We start from the raw sequence: 20486 nt of genomic DNA on the forward strand, positions 1-20486 counted from the left end.
TTTATGCCTATGAACGGCAGGAAATTATTACATGTGAAATGTCTTTTAAAAAGGTGAACACATCAAAACAACAGTGTAGCTTTAAGAAAAGTCAGCTCTTGGTACTTTTCCTTATTGTGGGTATTAGCGTTTTCTTTGAAAAAAGAATCATATAATCATTTATAATATTACAGATAAAAAACTTAAGCTGAGCTAGAACCTACCTCGTGTAAAATATCATAACTAGTACACCTGTCTGTGAGTATGGTTACATCACCCCCACAGACATTCAACTCAAGATAAAATGGCCGAACATCAACGGAAGAGCAGAGCCTGTTCAGTGGATTGCTACCCTTTCTCTTTCCATCACTCCTTAGCTAAGAATCTTTCACAGAGCAGCAGTGATGAAAGGGTCCCTGAAAGTACAATGTTCTCAGTGGGGTGCTACCTCCCTCTAGAAGCAAACGCACGGCTGCTTTGCATATGGTAAGAAATATGAACTGCTACTAGTGACAGGGATTCTAAACTTCTTAGCAAACTGATAGAGTCCATCACGACTAAGAACTATTCCGTCTAAATGCCTGGAGTGTGGCCATCAGGAAATTCTCTGCTTTGAAGATGTGAAGATGTAGCCATAGAGACAGTGACTCAATCATGATATACCTAGATTCTAGGTCCAAATTCCCTTTGATTTAATAAACCTCCAACATAAAATAAATAACCATCAAAAATACCAACACACACATATAGTATTATGAGGACACTCGTTATGTGTTAATATTTGAAACAGGAAAAAACTGCACTTAAATAAAATACCAATATCCTCTTTAAGTTGGTTTCCCTCTCTCCTAGGATATAATTTCTCTCAGACATAATTTTCCAACAACAGTCATTTAAAAGAAAGTAAGAAATCTGATGTACCTCAACCCCACTCATCATGAAAGGAAAATAAATCACCCTATGGCTCATCACGGTCACCAGATAAACACTATAGGAATGGGTGTGGGGCGTGCACGCATCACATTTCTGCTGCTTTCAGAACTGCGTGGCCTCCAGTGTGGGGCCAATCTCCAGCTCTAACACTGAACAAATGTGTTGTCCTGAAGTGGCACTGAACTACGATTTCATAGGGCCTGCGGCAATGCCTGCTCTGACAAAGACAGATGCCAAATCCTGAACACAATTTCTCGGTGCACAAATGAGAGATTTAAATCTCTGCACCCCAGATCCAACTGTGCTCCCTGTCTCTGTTGTATACTGGTAGCTTTTGGAAGGACGCCACCGAAATGTTGCAAAGAGGAATAGTTAGGGCCATAAGTAAGACTGAGTTCCAAACACTGGCACCAAATAACCCACACTGTTAGTCCAGTTACCATTCGGCAGTGCGGAAAGTGCTGGGGATGTGTGCTATCAGCTAAGGGACAAGTCGCATGTCTCTATGTCTGTGCTGGGAACAATCTCCAGAATAATTAACCACCAAAACCAGTCTTCAAAAGACGCTCGCAGTAAATGTGTGTGCTTACCTGCTTACTTTGTTTTTACACTGGCATTAGAATTAGCAAAGTAGGACATAGGACTTTACAGACAAGGAACTAGTATGTTAATGTGAGTGCAAAGATGTGCACACACTTGTGCCTCTATATTTCTCTGAAGTTCTGACAACTCACTTTTGTCCTTGACCCCATAAATACTGAGTGGTATTTCATTCTTATCCTTCAAAATGTCTTCAACCCATAAAGCCATAAAATAATTCAGATGTCTTTTCACACCCTGTACTATATTCTTGGGCAATGTTAAATGTTAACTAGTCAATATTAAGTGTTACGTAGACTACGAATTGAAATTATGCTAGAGGACATTGATTTTAAACTTTTCTTGGTGTGAATTTCATGCATACACACGCGCGCACAAACAAGTCCACTAGTGTATGCAACTGTACAGCTACCAAATCTAACAAACCCATCAGGTAGTGAGGCGTGCGGTTATTACTCAGACACAGCCGCACAGCACCAGGGTTAGGTAACAGAAACGGTCTGCTAACAATCTAAAATATTAATGCCAAAAATGCTTTTTAAGCATTCTATTTGGAACAAACAAGCAGTCCTGTCAAACAGATGCTTTGCTGGTTGCAATAAGCATCTGCCAAGCACACTGTAAGCTTGTACTGTACCAAAACTATCAGGGGTCTCTGCTGCCGACACCTCCTTCGCACGCTTCGCAAGGACCATCTCAGGTTTGGGAAATCTGCATGCTAAAAATATTCTAAAATCAGAATGCATTCAAGCAATGAAGTCGTTACAACATGTGCAGATATAAAATATGTAGGAATATCATAAAGTAATGCCTACTAGCATATAGCCAGGCCTTCCTATATCAAGAGTTAAGACCAATCTGAACTGCAGAGTAAATTCCAGGGTACCCTGAGCTCAGTGAAACCCTTCCTTAAATATAAAAAGCAAACGGGATAGGGCAGGTTCCAGAAGCAGAGGACAGCTCCTATCATATGACACTATAACCAGGCATGATTGAATCTTTATCAAAAGGCCGTCACCTTGGTCTCAGGCCTCTGGCTATGATAATAGAAACCAAACCAATGCAATCGTGCCGCCGCCGCCTCCTCCTCCTCCTCCTCCTCCTCCTCCTCTTCCTCTTCCTCTTCCTCCTCTTCCTCCTCCTCCTCCTCTTCCTCCTCCTCCTCTACTTCCTCTTCCTCCTCCTCCTCTTCCTCCTCCTCCTCTTCCTCTTCCTCCTCCTCCTCTTCCTCCTCCTCCTCCTCTTCCTCCTCCTCCTCCTCCTCCTTCTCCTCCTCTTTAAGACAGCACCCACTATATAGTTGGTTTGGGATTAGAGGTGTACACTCTTGCACTCAGTTCACAATTTTATTTCTCTGATGCACCATTTCCATTTTTCCCATCACTCCCTCACTCATTTGCTGTTTGCTGGCTGGCTGGCTGGCTAGCTGGCTGAGCCAGGGTTGCAATGTGTTACCTAGAGGGGCTTAAACTCCAGAGTTCAAGTAACCGTCTTGCCTCATTCTCCCAATAGCTACAGTCTACTACAGTCATGTGCAACCACACTTGATCTTCAACTCCAGGTTGGTTATCTACTCTGTAAAATGTCCCATGGGTATATCACTAGGGGACAATAAAGAAACACAATTGCATGCATTTCTGTCTGATAATGAACTGAATAATGGATACAGTGGTCAAATACAAATGCACACACGATCAACTCACACATCTATGTTTACAGAGTGATTTGTGAGCTGAAGCGCTCAACAAAATTTGCAGAAAAGTTGGTACTTTATGCAATTATTCAAAGCTAATAAACAAATAAATTGGAGTCCTGTTGTTAGAGACATATCATTTAACTAAAGCGTTATCATTTAAATCCATGAGATTTAACCTGAGAACCATTAAAGCAGAAACAGCCTATGAAATGAAAAATAGATTATTCATTAAGTCATGCAATAAACTCTACATTTGCAAATTAATAAATTATTTTCCTTAAAAGTTTTTTTTAATTATTCAATTTTACTATCATTCGACTATCAGCCTAGGATTTACTAATCTACAAAGAAGAAAGTTCATCTGTTGAACCTTGCATTTAAAAATAAATGAGTTTCACCAAAAATTTGACTGGAAAGTTTTTTAAATCTGCCTTTCCACTTATGACTAGAAAACAAAACAAAACCAAACGTTAAAAGTGTTTTAAAAAAAAAAAACTCATAGAAAATTACCCGATACCAAAGCGTTATACAAATAGAGTCAACAGAGGGCAGAAATGCACAGTGTGCCCTTGCACCAGGAAGAATCCACTCCTAACAGAGGACAGGATTCTAGAAAAGAAAGGCTTGGGATAAGCCCTAAAGTACTGTGAACTGGAAGCAGGTAGGAGGAGAGGAGGAGAGCCATTTCTTCTCATAAAACACAGTCCAAAGCCATGAGGAGACTAGGTTAGGTAGACATTATGCCAAACTGAGGAAACTGAAGTGCTGTATCACAGGGTTCACAGCTGAAGCAGGCAGGGTAATGGAAATGCATTAGGGGTGGCGGTCAGTCAGAAACAAGGCATTGAAATCCACTCTGGGTGACAAGGCTTCTTTCCATGTGATAGAGAGGAAGGGATTATGGCTCCGGGTGTCAGGGCCCAAACTAAAGTGAAAGACCATTTGCACGAGAGGGAGTTGGCAGTGCTGCTGGTGGTACACTGGTGACAAACAGAATCAGTGACCAGAAAACAAATACACCGAGAACAGAAGGAATCAGGTATCTATCCATCAGAGCATAGAGCTACACACAAATGCACAAAGTAAGAAAATTAAACCGTACCATGTAGTACTGGGTTAATTACAAATTATTTACAATACACACACGCACACACACACACACACACACACACGCACACACACACACGCACACACACACGCACACACACACACGCACACGCACACACACAGACACACACACGCACGCACACACACTGACACACACACACGCACACACACGCACACGCACACACAGACACACACGCACACACACACGCACACACAGACACACACACACGCACACACACACACGCACACGCACACGCACACACGCACACACACACGCACACACACACACGCACACACACACGCGCACACACACACGCACACACACACACGCACACACACACACGCACACACACACACACGCGCACACACACACACACGCGCACACACACACACACGCGCACACACACACACACGCGCACACACACACACACGCACACACACACACACACCTCTTTGTTCCCTAACTGTTCACTTAGAGAATAATACCACTAAGGGTCCAGATTATGTATCTAACGGATCTGAGGAGCCCCCACTGAAGTAACCAGTAGGCATGATGACAGCTCGCCGACATCTTGCTCTACAGAAGTACTGGATAATTGCTGAAACCTTAAAACAGTGTGCGAAGAGGAGCGCGGTGATGTAGTCATGTGATGTGGCCACACAGGACTATGCTCTTTCTTTAAATGTTCGTACATGTGTATAGTGTATCTCACTCACAGCCACCCCTCACTCCCTCTCTCTAGTTCCCTCATAGCCCCAACAAATCTCCCTCTCCCCGTCATGGTCATATCTTCCTGTCTCTACAACCCACTGGATTCCAGCAGTGTCGCCCATATGCATGTGAGTGTGAAGGCATCTACGAAGGCAGGAGCTGACTCCCAGCACCCCAACCCCAAGACCCACTCTCCCGTCCTTGGCAGCCATGAACTAGTAAATCCTCAGCTAGAGGTGGCATTCGGAGTCTTCCCTCCCTCCATACTGGAAGTTTAACTGGCTTGATCTTGTGACATCATCTGTGCAACTGTGGTGATGTCCTGTCCAGAGGACAGCATTTCACATCCCTGCTCCCATCCTGACTGTGATGTTCTTTCCACTCCCTCCTCAGCACTGTTCCCTGAGTCTTGAGGACACTGAGCTCCAGCATGCACTGCTGACCACTCAGTCCCTTACTCTCAGCACTTTCAACACTTATGGGTGTGTATCTGCATCAACCAATACCTGATACAGTAAGACGTTTCTTCCACTACGACCAGAAGCAGCACATATAAACACAAATGTAAATATCAGAAGAAGCTAAACAACGAGGCCCTTAGCAAAACAGTATCAATAGGCTCTCCCCTTAGGCCCGAGACTTCTCCAGCCTTTGGTTTTCCCAGTGTTTTCAGTACCAGGACTGCCTTCAGTCCTGTGCAGCAGGCCTCAAATCCAATCAAGGGAGTGGATTACTCCACACACCGTCTTGCCTTTATTGCCTATATCGCACCTGGCAGTCAGTGTTGCAGCATGGAGGATCCCATACTGGGTAAGACCTCTCACTAATGTCCGTTCTCTCCCAGCAGCCTGCACAGCACCGTCTAGCTCCAGGAAAGCCAGCCGGTGAGGAGAGTTGGTCAGTTCAAGGTTGATTTCATCAAGTCCAACAACCAGTATGTTAGCTTCAGCAAGAATCTAGTTGTGGTGGGTAACATAACAGGAGCAGTAGCAACAGCCTATAGCATATTGATGACTGTGGGGCCTCCCTGACTCTACAGCACGGGTTCACCCTGTTCACTGCTCACACTGTTTGCTGTAAGGGTGCTTTGTTCAGATGCCTTTTTTTTCTTTTGATTGTATTTTTAATTAGCTTTCAAACTAGTTGGGTTTCATAAGATTTCTTCATACATCCTGAGTTTTGCTTAGCCTTTCTCCAATTCCTCCTTTCCTCCAGAAAAAGTGTTCTACTTGTAGGAAATGCACACTAAAGTACTCTGATTGCACTGAACCCTGGACTGTACATTACGATCCTCAGCTGCCTGCCGTCCTCCTAAGAGAAGGCTCTCGGCATCCACTTGTCTTGGGGAGTGGGAGGGCTACAGATGGAGAATCCTGCTTTACCTGAGGTTCTACACTCTGCCCAGAGCAGTCCACAGTTTACAGCTCCTGTTCTGTGGAGTAGAGACCGGGAACTGTCAGCCACCTCAGGACAATAAAGCAGGGTTATCCCAGAACTTCCCACGAGTCAGCTGAGGCTTCTCTTCAGACAAGACTAAAACTTCACTGCTTCCCCTGCTGAGCCTGGCCTCCTTTCCCTCCTAAGGTAAGGACTGCAGCAGCAGCGCCCAACATACTTCTTGCCTGTTTATCTTTGCCTCACAGACTGCTTCCCAAGGAACTGTAACCTATAACTGAGATAACAGAACTTTATCCAAAGGGAAAGAAATGTTTATTAAACAATACTCAGAAGTCTATAAATATGAGATTGTACCAAAAATTTCTAAGTAATCAAAAATGAGTGCAGAAAGCACACGAGGAGAACAGCATTTTAAAAAGCAGATGAAAAAGGTCTGTGCCTTGAGGCATGTTCGCTGAGGAAATACTTCATTGGAGAGTATGTTCTAGACAACAATAGGAAATAAAAGGAAATGAGCAAAAAGTAATCCAGCCATGCACCGCTTAATAGGGACGCATCTGAGAAAAGCGGTATCAGGAGATTTGAGTTGTGCAAACACCAGGGATGCTGTCGGCAGGCTATTTCCTATTTCAGAACCACCATGGTATATGCAGTTCATCAGTGCAATGGTCTGACTGTAGTCTGACTGTCCTCTATGGGTGCACTGTGCCCACAGTAGACAGAACTTTACAAGGCTTTGAATGGTTCCTTGGTCATTGGGAATATGCCCTAAAAGGGATTATGGAAACCTATGAGACACAGGGTCCGTCAGTCTCTCACTCACACCCTCCCTGCACTGCCCCTGACTTTCTGTCTAGAGATCACACCTCTTGCACCTCTTCTGGTCCACTACTGGCTCTCACAATCCTATGCTGAGGTCTGCACTGTGAAGGGAGGGTAGCCAAGAGGCGACTGTAGAGCTTGAACAGCCAAGCTGTTTAGACTCCACCCAAACCTCTGAGCTAAGCTTTATCTTTTGGTAGCATTAGCTGTCTCAGGCTCTCACTACAGCAATACAAATCCGACATGGGCACAGCATGCTTCTGAGGCACAAGTTACACAATGTTCATTTCTCAAACATATCAAACATAAAAAAATATTAACAGGTACCTGTTTTCTAATGTCTTTACAAAGCAAGCCCCTCTGAAGCAGAGAAAAATACTCTAGGATAATATTTTTAATATAAGATCATTCATACATCCAAGTATAAATTTCTACCATTTTGCAGAATGCTCCACATCTTATACCATCATTATCACATTTGGTTTCACTCTCAATTCAAATGTACCTGTCTGCATAGTTTCAATTCTCTACTGGAAAACAAATGAATAAAAAGCTCTAACCTTTGTTATTTAATGTATAAGTCCTGAACCTTTAACATGGAAATCCCTTAGGAAGTATGATGTTTTTAGACTTCCTGAGGTAGAATCTTCATTTATACCACATTTCCTCGGGATGTGTGTGTAGTACGCATTGTTAAACCAAGTCTACTTCCCACTGAAATACAGAGAGCTCCAAAGAGTATCATTCGCCTTTATAATAAAATACTTCCAAAGTCAATTCAAATCCAAAGCTCCTTTCAGGCTCTACGAGAACAGTAGTCACAGGGCAAGCAACTGGAACCTCATCAAGAGCCTGCGAGGGCAGAGGAGACAGCACAGTTGTTTACCTGGGAAGCATGCAGCCTTACACCATGAAGAGCCCAGCTAGAGCACATGAAGAGCAAGGAGAGGCAGCGAGAAGGCTGACAGGAGTACAGAGACAAGCTTAGACCGGGTGCTTCTGCCTGAGTCTTCTTGAAGATTTCTACCCCGAGTTATATGAAACGAACCCACAGCGTCTCTGGCAGTGCTCACCCAGATGGGTAGTGCCTTGGTTCTGACTGCCACTCAAGAGCAACAGACATGGCTTGGAAGACCTTGGCTCAAATTCAGGACTATCTATGAACTGCAGTGTTTCTGCTACCCACAGAAAGGGTCCTGCTCTTAAAAGAACAGAATGGTTTAACTACAGAAAACAAAGACAGTATTTTAGTTCTCCATCCCTCAGCATCTTTTTATTTATCAAATTAGTATGTCTCTAGATTACATTGTTAGAGTGCTTAATTTTTCAAAACTGTCATTTTTAAGTGGCTTGATTTCCATTACCAAAACTGAATTTCCAACAATTTCTGACATGGCCCTAAACACACTTCTGCTATTTTGTACTATGTGTTTATTTATATGGAGCCATATTCATGACAGCAATGGTTATACAATCAAAATATAATCAACCTTGAATAAGACGCTCTGTGCAGAAGCAAATATTCAGCCAAGATTTAGCCTCTACCTAAAATAAGGAGCATGTCTATTCAGTAGTGTGAACGTTAGTTTGTATAACTACGTCATATACCTATATCCCCAAGAACCTATAAAGACTTCTCAGGCAGAAAAAGGGAATCATAGCAGGTAAATATTTTTTTTCTTTTTTCTTTTTTTTTTTTTCTCTTTTCTTTTTTTCGGAGCTGGGGACCGAACCCAGGGCCTTGCGCTTGCTAGGCAAGCGCCCTACCACTGAGCTAAATCCCCAACCCCCACAGCAGGTAAATATTAAAGAACATTTATGCTACAAAACTAAGATTTATATTTCTTGACCCCGATGCTGCAAGTAATATGACCACTGTGTAAACATAAGAGATATTTTTAATAACAAATATGTTTGCCCACTATAGTGTAGAAATGATTTTGATGGGGGCATGGGAGATAGGAAAGAGGAGAGATCTGTAGAAAAGTCCCTTGGCCCTCTGTTAGTCCCTGCCCCCCCTTTAAATGTATGTGTATGAGTGTTTTGCCTGTTCTATGTGTATTTGTGCACCATGTGGATGCACTACCCACAGAGGCCACAAGAAGGTGCTGTACCCTGAGACCTGCACTATAGACCATTGCGAGCAACTATGTGGGTGCTGGCTCTGGAACAGCACTCAGTGTGCAGCGCACTAACTCCTGAGCTGGCCCTTCTTAAGTATTTTCATTGAAAAAGTTTAACACTGACTACTTAATTTTTCTGCACTTTGCAATGACACTGTAGAAAAGTAAAATAAAATGGTTGCAGGAAAACAGGAAAATCACAATGACAGCAACACTAGACAAGATGTCAGGCTGTGACAGAAACAGGACTCAAAACCCAGCTACCCCTGAAATGCTAGCTTTGGTCACTGCCATCCTTAGACCACAAGCACCTGGAACTCTGAAGGAATGTGCAAGGCACACAAGGCACAGTGCCAATGGCTGATGATGTGAAATCAAGATGTTAATGGATTCTGGTCTTATGAGCACTTCCATTCTGCTAACACATTCTTGTATCCTCCACAGCAACAAGCCCATGTTCCAGTTCAGCATGTAAGTTCCCTTCTTCCCTGTCTTCCTAGGGACACGGACCCAGAGCTATCCGAATTCACATCTCCCAGCCATAAGACCACCTGAGCCCCCCCAATGTACTTTTATAGTTTGAACTTACCACAGCTGACAATTTATCTAAATACAAACTAGAATTCCCTCACTTTATCTACATATGGTACAAATGTAAATGCTGGCAACTTCCACTTTGCCTGCAAGCTTCTCACAAAGAACAGACCCTACCTGCTAAATGGCCCACACATTTTCTACACAATGCTGCCAAAAAGAATGCGATTTGTTTACATATAAAATTTAAGGTTTTCATCATGAAAAATTTGAATTATTTTCCGGTTTTCTTCAAACCTGTAGAAAGCACAGAGTAGTTTTCTGAGATTACAGCAATGGAAGATAACCCTCTAAACATGTGCCTACAAGGTCACTTTTGTTGTTGGCAACTGGAAAAAAATCGTGTTTAAATATCATCCTGCTGTGAAACCATGTTTCAAAATATATAGCATGAGAAGAATGCTATTTTCAAATTTGCAAATAAATTGAGGGTCAGCAAGATGTAGAGACAGAGAAAGCAGAGCTATATGAGCACATAGATTGGGAATCCTGACTGTGATGAACAAGAATTCTACTCAGGAAACACCTGTGGAAATTAGCATATTAATTAATGAATTAACATGAGCACAGAGATCAGGTAAGATCTAGCACCATAGCTCCTTTCCATACTCCAAGTTCCCTTCACGGAGATAAACCCTTCCTTATCTATATTTCCTTTTCAGCCAACTAAATCTTGCTACTCCCCACATGGCTATCAGAAACTGCTTCTGACAAAGACACTGCTCCTTTTTGTTCTCGAAGCCAAAGGACCCCACCCAAGCGCCCCTCTCACTATCTGAATTGCCAGATCACTCTCTCTTTTGAAATGCTCTCTTTGTTACTTAGCATCCAAAACATATCACTATGATTTTCCATCTCTCTCTAGATATTCATCACCATCTAATCCTGGTTTTAATTCTTCACCCGTCCGGCAAGCATTGGTGTTTCTCAGAGGAACCTTCTAGGACAATGGTCATCAACCTGCGGGTCATGACCCCTTTGAGGGTTGCATATCAGATATCCTGAATATCAGATATTTACATTACGGTTCATAACAATAGCAAAATTAAACTCAAAGTCACAGCAAAATCATTTTATGGTTGGGGTCAGCACAACATGAGGAACTACATTAAAGGGTCGAAGCATTAGGAAGGTTGAAAACCACTGTTCTAGGAGCTTCTTCTTTTACTCTACTCACTCTGCCTGCTTCTGTTATTACCTATGTGAGTAGGATGCTCAAGCTCGAATATTTCCCTGGAACACCAGTGTCCCGACACCCTACTAACTACTGAATAATTATCTCACAAGAATCCAATATACATACAGAAAGCTATGAATGAACTCAAATACTACTTCCCTTACTTTTCCAAACTTTTACACAATCTTATTGACTATTATGCACTTTGAGATCTCCTACTGACAAAGCAATGATGCCATGTTTACTTTTCTATATTGAATACATATTTGTGCAAAAATACAGAAGACAGACTAGGAGATGTTACCAGATGGGTATATTACCAGCTGGATTCGGTACTGCAGGCCTACAATGTTACCAAATGAGTGTGGTACAGTAGGTCCACAATGTTACCAAATGAGTGTGGCACAAAAGGACTTCAATGTTACCAAATGAGTGTGGTACAATAGGACTACAATGATGTTACCTCCTGGATATGGTACTGCAGGCCTATAATAACAGCAGCACTTAGGAGGCAGGATGATAGTAAGTTTGAAGCAATCCTACCTCAAAAATGCAAGCAAACAAACACACACACAAAAAAAAGATGATACTGGTATATTTGTCTCTGGTTTTGTTTTGTTCCCCACCCCCACCCCCCACCCCCGTTAGCTATCTGGATATTCCTGTCAATACAAAGTTTAAAAAAAAAAAGTAAAAATTGAAGTTTTAAAGCTAGACAAAGCTGAGTTATAACTCAAATATGACAAGCAGCTTCAACATCTTGGGCAAAGTAGCCTTAGCCTCTGTTTCTTACTCTATAAAATGTAGCATCTTCCAAGAGTTGTAAACAAGAGAAGTACATGGAGAGTCAACTCGGTGTGTGCAGCATCTCTCAAGCACCCAAAACCTACAAAGCAGCTGTGACAATGCACTTACACTGCAAAAAGGCAGCAACAGCACACGGCTAAACTCCAAAGTTACTCACTTTCAAATTACAGATTTTTTTAATATGCTAAATAGTTTATCCTAAACTCAGAAGGAAAGCAGAAAATCTGGACTAAGCCAAGAACACCATTCTAACTTAAATTTCTCTGCAACTTGGAGATCCATAAAAAGTAATCCTGCACAGAACTACATTTCTGGTATTTAGAACAATGATAATCCAACCACAACCCAGATACTTGCAAGAAAGAGTTTCACTGAAAAGGCAGAGGCCAGATATATAACCATGTGATGGATGTCTGCAGCTGTCTGAAAAGGGGATTGGTCCTTGAAGTGTCTGTCGCGATGAAACAACCTTCTGGGAGTGAAGTGAAAGTTTTGTTTTATGAGTAAAAGAAAAATAAGTTATAAGCACTGTGGAAGAGTAACAAATGGCAGAGTCGCATGCCTTAGAAACAGTGGCAGAGAGGCCAAGAAGCACCCTCCTCAGAGGAGGAAAGAGCCACCAGGAAGAGAGCAGAGTTGAATGTGTAAGCATTCCAGAGGGAGATGGAGAGCAGGCTAAGCCCAACATACCTCACTCTCACTGTGACAGTCTACAGAGATGCCACCTAAAACAGCTGTGTTCTGCCAGCATTTGGTGTAAAGACTAGTAAGTCTACAAACAGAAGTAGCCTCGGAGAAAATCACTGTACCAAAATACAGTACAGAAGGATGGTGGCACTTGATGGAAGGTACATTATAAGCATACTCACATCTTCTCTAAGACAGAGAAGGAAATACGACATCAAAGGCAAGCAGAATAAACGTTTCATAGTTTCCTGTGAAACATTAATCAGATTAAGGTGATTTTCAACATGTAACTGCTTGTTACATGATTGTGTGCCTTAACTGAAAGAAGACATGAAGCAATAAGGCGAAGACAAGACTGGAGTCCTGTAAAGCTACATACTAATTAATTCAACCGACTTGAGCAAGAAGCTAATAAAATCTGCACGCAGGGATTTGGTCTCTATTTGTTCCAGTGATTTTATAAGCAGGCATGCCACAGGAAAGCAGACAAGAATCTGATTATACAAACATCATTATTTTTAGAAAAATTAAATCTCTTCTACTAATGATTTAATATCAGGTCATACCCAACATTCAAGATCACCCAGTTTCTTTCGGTTCCAGCTAACCTTCTTCATGAGCCTATAAATGACTTACTTCACACTATTCCAACTTTCCCACCCACAATTTTTTTATTAAAAATTTGCTTGCCCCAACTGCTGTCTAAAAAAGAAGAAGAAGAAGTGTCTATTGGATGGAAGACGGTAAATTACACCAGAGCAATATTTGACTTATTTAAAAGCTGTATTTTCTTTGCTCTGTTTAGAATTTAGTTAAGTGAAGAAACAACACAACGGAGGAAAACAGTTACTGGTAAAGTTCAGACAGATGATAGGCTAGATAGGTCAGGAATTATCTTCTGTCCTTATCAAGACACAAACACATGGAAAACAGTGAGGTGGGCAGAGTGGTGGAGTGAAAGCATGTGGCTAGCAGCAAGCACTGCAGATGAGAGGACAGACAGGCAGATGAGACAGGCAGATGAGAGGACAGACAGGCCCGAACAGCTAAAGAAACAATGTCAACATTTCATGTAAGCCATGTCTCTCAGCCAGGAGATTTTGATAAGCCTCTCTCTGTGAGGTTTCACATTCTCAACCATCCAAGAAACATGTAGCTACAGTTAGAGACATTTTTGGCCAACACAACTAGGAAAGCGTGCAAGGGTGCCACAGTCAATGGTAGGTACAGGATAGAAATGCTGTTATAGGCTATGAGGGGACAGCCCCCACAGCAAACAATTTCCCAGCCCCAAATGCCAACACTTAGAAAGTAAAAAAATCCTGGTAAGGACGGAGGAATGCTGTACATCTCGGTGTCTAAAGAATCACTGTGCTGGCATCTGATGGGGGAACAAATGTTCCAGATGGGGCCCTGTAACCTTATAAAAACTAACATAATGATCTGCAAAACCTTCAACAGAAACATTAATATATAGATTAAAGGAACTACAACTATTCTACATGGTCACTCACATAAAACGCTAGCTCATGATTTCTCTTTCCTTGAATCTAGAATAGCCCTAGTGACTTAATCTCTTGATCAATAGCAGGCAGCAAAGATGACAGTGTGGGCTTCCAAGATTAGGTCATAACAAGTTTGTAGGAAGCTGGATCCAGGACCTCAGAGTTGTCCACAGCTATCCTCTACCCTTTGAATATGCTATCTATATAGCAAAATGACTTCACAAATGTGATTTAAGATTTTGAGAGCTATCATCCTGAATTCTCATTGGGTCCTAAACATCACAAGCTTTGTACAGTGGTGTGTGCCATAAGGTTTTCCCAGGGCATGATTACTGCTCATGAAAACTAAATGTAGTCACAAGAGTCCCTACAAGGGGGACGCAAAAAGGTCAAGGGAAAGAAGATAATGCAACAACTGAAGCGGAGATTCAAGTGATGAGGCTAAGAGCCAAGGAATGCTAAAAACTGGAAGAAGCAAGGAACAGATTCTCCCCTGAGACTCCAGAAGGACAAGGTCTGTTGACAAGCACCTTTAAGACTCATTTTGGACCCTGAGTTGCAAACTCTACAAGAGTGTGTTGTTCTAAGCACCAAGTGGGTACTAAACTTGTTACAGCAGCAATAGGAAACTGATACAAAGTTTTACAGCTTCTCCCACCCCCCTTGGAACATTTTTTTCTAGGAACTCTGACCTATTACCTAAATATTACAGCCATTCTGAAATGTCACAGACACTGTTGCTGAGGAAACCTGTATCTGCCTGGGTCAGCAGTTCTAGCTGGGCCCAGACCCCTGTGAGTAAACCCTTCTTGGACTCTCCGGCTGAGCCCAGTTTGGGCTAGCCCTCTGTGATGGTTTGTATATCCTCAGCCCAGGGAGTGACAGGGTTAGAAGGTGTGGCCTTGTTGGAGTATCCATATCACTGCGGTTGTGGATATGGGATTAAGACTGAAAGTCAGGGGCTGGGGATTTAGCTCAGTGGTAGAGCGCTTACCTAGGAAGCGCAAGGCCCTGGGTTCAGTCCCCAGCTCCGGAAAAAAAAAAAAAAAAAAAGACTGAAAGTCAGTCTTCTCCTAGCAGCCTTCAGATGAAGACTAGAACTCTCAGCTCCTCCGGCATCATGCCTGCCTGATGCTGCCATGCTCCCGCCTTGATAATAATGAACTGAACCTCTGAACCTGTAAGCCAGCCCCAATTAAATGCTGTCCTTATAAGAGTTGCCTTGGACATAGTGTCTGTTCACAGCAGTAAAACCCTAACTAAGACACCCTCCTTTTATTCCACTTTTATTATCCCAACTGAGGCACTGAAATGTCTTTATTCATGTGTCTTAATTGGCATAGGAAATGCTTTTCTCTTTGAGCAAAAGTTGAGCTCATCCAAATCCATCCCAAAGGCTAAGAGGTAGGCACAACTGTTTCTTTCTCATATAGTCCTGAGGAACAGACTGTAAAGAATAGGGGAAAAGTTTTTGAAGGTACATGATCCCTAGTAATGTGATCTCCGTGACAAAACTTGTTCATGTGTAAGCACTCTATAGTGTCCAACCCAATAGCTGCCAGACTTTCATTTTGTCTAATACCCTTTAGGCTACTTGCCAAGTACTCCAAACAGAGTGCTTTATCCTACCTTTAAAAACAGCCGCAAAGGGGGAAGGAGTGAAGACTTACACTTTAGAATTATAAAAGTAATATGGAGTACATCAGTAACAAAAACAAATTTTAAAAGTACATAGTTACTGTTTATACAGAGAAACAAAAAAGAGGAAAGCTAATGAGCCTGCTGCTAACAGAAAAACTGCACTGTTCACCTGGAAATGATCTTTTTTCTTTCTTTTTTTTCTTTTTAAAGTGTGAACACAGTCCCTTACTACCACAAACTATACAGTCAAAGTTTGCCCCACATGGGGACACCAGAGGAGTCAGCCAGCCCTGACTGCCATAGACGAGCCTCACCTTAGGGAAAGCCATGATCATGTTATCACCTCTGCCAGGTAACTAGCACTTTGATATATCTTATTTGCAATATGTAAATTTTTAAGTTTTGAATATATATGACAATAATATTCCCTAAGAAGCTTTTTTTCAAATCTCATCTCTTATGATATCTCTGCCAGAACCAGCTCTTGTCTTACATAACTCTACAGTAACTGTTCACTAAACCTTAGTAAGTACGGCAACCAGTCTCCAGCATGACCTCAGCGGCTTCCGATCTCTGATGCAACAGTCACATCCCGTGTTGGAACCTCCTACTAGGTACCACAGCAAACAAGAGATGATACTTTAAGCCTGCATTATAAAAGACGGGCTTCCCGTACTCCTTCCTTCCCCTGAGCACTGTCCTCCCTCCCCCAACACCCCTTCTCCCCCTCTCTCCAAGAATTCTGTCTTGAAAGCTCTCAGTCCTGTAGAAAGGCCCATATGACAAAGAACTGACACCACCAGCCAACAGCGATGTGAGTGAGTCAAGCCAGGAATGAATCCTCTAACCCCAGCCAAGACCTCAGAGAGCCAAAAGCTTGACTTCAATATCATGAGAGACTACGGATAAGAAATACCCAAATGAGTAGCTCCAGGATTTGGGAACATTAGAAACTGTGAGGTTCTGTGTTTCTGTATGTTTGATATAACTTGTTTCAATGTAACAGGTAACAACTAATACAGTGACTACTGCCTTGTTTCAAAAGCAAAGTGTACTTTTAAAGGCTTTAAAAATAATAATAAACAGAAATGTTAGTTACAAAAATGAGGAAGAAGGATTCTGCTTTGAAAATCGTGGCTAATGTTCACAGGCAATTGTACCAACATCAGCTCCTCAGCTCTACTTGTGACAGGGCCAACCCTACTGTCAATGAACGCCTCCCACCTCTGGAAGAGAAAACAAGTTGTGCAGGTAAGAGTACAACATAAACTGTCTTCAGATTGGAAAGGAAAAATCAGTGTGTCATTTTTAAATCGAAATGACCCAACTCACTAAGATAAGATATCCCACAAGGTCGGTCTCATCTGTTATAAACTGATTCTAGAGTGATATCTTGTCACAAATTATACCACAGGCCTACTGATAGACACATAAGAAAGATAAGGACTGAGTGACAAATTTCAGCAGATCGTATGACCCATCTCAAAGCAGAGATGATTTTTTTCTTTATGTAATGTTTTATCAAAGCCAGGATGACCTCGGCACCTTTTCAAGGACACTCAGGCTTCCTATAATAAGAAACAGTCCACGTCAATTCCTCTGTCTCCTGTGTGGGATACGTATCGACCCGGGATCCCACTAATAGGGATCTCGTTAATAAAGTTAAAAAAAAAAAAAAAGAAAAAGAAACAGTCCTTCTTCCAGTGACTGTATTTCATTAGAAAGTAGAGTTAGTACTCAGACAGTTGGTCCATTCGTTGGTAGCTTACAAAGTAAGGTGGATGAGATGGCCCACTGGTGAGGTACTTGTTGCCAAGCCTAAGGGCCTGGGTTGGATGATCTGGGACCAGTATGGTGGAGAAAGACCAGACAGTCCCCACACATTGTCTTCTAGCCTCTACAAGCATGCAGGGGCATGCTCACACAAGTAAGTGACAATAATAATAATAATAACAACAACAACAACAACCAAGAAATACTGAAAAAAGCAAAGTAAACATGAGAGGTTTTCATTTAAAAAAGAACAAGCAGACTATTTCAGCAATAGTATGTATGAGGGACATGAATTCCCAATGCAGCGAGATCCTTTTACCTTACGTAACTGGTGAACAAGGTAACTTAGTCGACCTATCCCCTTAGCTGTGTGTACTGGTGATAAAAGTGTTAAGAGAGCACCAAGGCACGCTAAAAATTAATGCAGCAGCACCTCTAAGTGTCACTTAACTTGAAAGTTAGTCAGAAGCATCAATAAAAACAGATGCCCGAACTTTGAAGTGCTTTAGCATATAAAGAGGAGGCATTAAACCACCAAATTGTTTCTATATATTTACCCCCCCTTTTCCCCTGAACAAATACATTTAAATTACCAATGGCTTCCCCAAATAACTTAGACCATTAAGTTTTATTGATGCTAATGACCTCCACGGACTTGAGGTTTTAGGTCCTTCCAAGGATATCTAAAACCATCTTAGATTTAAAAATACTGTCTCCATTAGACAATGTAACACTCCTACATACACTGCTGGTATGTGCAAAAATCGAGAAAACTTAGCAAGTCAGGTATTGGTATTGTGGAACATGCTTTTCAATAACGGTTATAAAATTATATTCAAAGGACCCTCCAATCTTATAGCATGTTGACAATGTAGAATTTTCAAAACCTTGCTTTAGAAAAGGGAAAATGATCACCTCACCTGAGTGACAAAAGCTTTCTAAGATATGGCTGCCTATATTGTTTTCAAAGAGCACCTTTTCAGAACTGAGTCTTTTTAAGCCACACATAGAATACACACATAGACTAAAGGTATGCTAGTCTTCAGTTACGATTTTCTGTAATGTGATTTACTAACTGAATTGATTCTAATACTGCATTTTCCTGTAAAAGGTGTGTGGGTAAGCAATGCCTGAAATTATCCATTACTTTATGTTGACTTGCAATCTCCTAAACTGGAAAAAAAAATTATAGTGGTAAAGGATACTAGTAATAGAAAGTTTCTTAAGTTGTGATGGTAAGCCGTGCTAACATCAGGAAAGAACTCACTTTCCTCTCATGCAAAGGCCAAACGCAAACTTTCAAGATGACTGAATCCATTTTGGTCTTTGCATCTTTTCAAATCTTCTTCTGAACTTGTAGCCTTTCCACGTACACTCAATTCTGACCTACCACATTCCGCACTTGTTTTAAAAATACACTATCTTAACATGTCTGTTTAAAAATAGCTTTCCTTTCATCCTTTCCCGATTATTTTTAAGTGGAAGTGTGTTTTTCATTTTCAAGTCACAGATCCCCTAACCCCAACCACCCAAAACACTCACTCATTTCACTCTTTCAGACCCCACGGAAACAAACTCTGGAGTTCAATGTGAATCTCCAGGCTTCCAGTACACACTCTGTTGCTGGCTCAATACAATCTTTCCATTTGCCAGGAAAAGATTTCCTTGGGCCGTTCCACCGCCAGATGTGAGAAGCAATATACAAACTAGAGCATCTTGTGGGGGAACATCCACCCACCTTCAAGAAAGTTTCCTCCTGCCTGCCCAGTTCCTGGTACTTTCTTAGACAAGGCAGGGCATGCCACCTGCATGGGTACAGGTTCTCGGGAAGACACAAAGGCTTAGGGAATGGAGGTGGGGCTGGAGAGAGGAGACACAGGGCAAACCAAAACAAAACCTGAGACTCAGCTGGCATATCAGGATGAAACTCCTAAATTCCACTGCCAGGGAGGCACCAGCCAAGCTCGGCCTTAGCTGCCTGGCATGATCCGCGCGTGTCCTGTCTTGGGAACGCTTGGGAGGTGGAAAGTTTCCCCTTTCGGCAGTGCCAGGAGCGAGACCAGAGTGTGGGGAGGCAACAGGGGTCCGGGAACTAGGTCTTCCCGAGCGGCCCCACCCGCTTACCTTGTGCGATGGCAATGGACTCGAAGCGGTGCAGCTCTTTGAGCAAGCAGCTCCTTTCGGTGGAGTGCAGGCTGTAGATGAAGTCGCGCGCGCCCTGCGCCGTGTTCAGCGCCTCCATGGGCTCCTTCTTGGGGTGAGTGCCCAGAAGCCGGGGACCACTGGGGACCCCGAGAGCCAGCAGTCCCCGGCCGCAGCTGCACCAGGACGGCGGGCGGTGCGCGGCGACAGGGCCCGGCCTCAGGCTGCGCGCCGTCCGGCTCCCCAGCAGCGGCAGCAGCCGGGACATGACGCTGGAGCGCGACCCCCGCGGCAGTCCCAAGGGAAGATCGCTATGGACGCAGCTGGACAGAGGCTCAGGAGCTGGGCTCAGCCCGGCCCCGCCCCGGGTCCTCCAGACGAGCGGCCCGGGCGCCCGGCACCATGCACTCTGCGGGCCCGCGCAGCGACCGCCTCTCAGCCGTGCCCGCTCCGCTTCCCGCAGGCCGTGAGCCCAGGAAAACTTTCTGTGCCGCGGCCGGGCCGGGAGCTCAGAGCGGGCGGGCGGTACCGGCGGGCGCCTCCCGGTTGAGGAGCGGCGACGCGGGCGAGCTCGGCGAGCGAGTCTGATCTTCCAGAGGGATGAGTCACCGCGCGCCGCCCTCCTTCAGCGCCGCCCTCCGCCGCCGGCCGCTTTCCCACCCTCTGGCCTCACGCCGGCCCCACTCAGTAGGATTGCTGCGCCCTCAAAGCAACCGCGCCGAGACTGTCAGGCCTTAGCTGCAGCCGCAGCCGCTACCCCTAGCGGTGGAGCCCGGGATAGGAGGGCGGG

General features: G+C 43.4%; 1 protein-coding gene and 1 long non-coding RNA gene across 11 annotated transcripts in view; one reads left to right on the forward strand and one right to left on the reverse strand.

Moving 5' to 3' along the window:
• The window catches only part of Tmem65 (transmembrane protein 65), a 104799-nt gene extending 84313 nt beyond the window's left edge, over positions 1–20486 (reverse strand). The window contains exons 1-2 of one of the 6 annotated variants that reach the window (XR_005486706.2): positions 19679–20465; positions 2150–2230 (exon numbers count right to left, since the gene is read on the reverse strand). Coding sequence is in view for 4 of the 6 variants with exons in the window: in XM_063264121.1 (XP_063120191.1) it covers positions 2150–2230; positions 19679–19964 (367 nt within the window). In the remaining 2 variants the exon portion in view is untranslated. Of the gene's footprint in view, positions 1–2149; positions 2231–19678 lie in introns of all 6 variants that reach the window. The other 5 variants (XM_063264121.1, NM_001100995.1, XR_005486707.2 and 2 more) reach the window with 5 other exon arrangements.
• On the forward strand, positions 6134–17470 carry LOC120093661 (uncharacterized). Of its 5 annotated transcripts, XR_005487129.2 has the most exons (4): positions 14928–14994; positions 15992–16133; positions 16257–16395; positions 16520–17470. It is a non-coding gene; the product is annotated as an uncharacterized LOC120093661 (long non-coding RNA). The 5 variants fall into 5 exon arrangements; XR_010053808.1 differs by having other exon boundaries at positions 6134–16395; positions 16932–17032; positions 17309–17470; XR_010053806.1 differs by having other exon boundaries at positions 6134–16133.

The sequence above is a fragment of the Rattus norvegicus genome, chromosome 7, assembly GCF_036323735.1.
Source record: "Rattus norvegicus strain BN/NHsdMcwi chromosome 7, GRCr8, whole genome shotgun sequence".
NCBI classification, from domain to species: domain Eukaryota; kingdom Metazoa; phylum Chordata; class Mammalia; order Rodentia; family Muridae; genus Rattus; species Rattus norvegicus.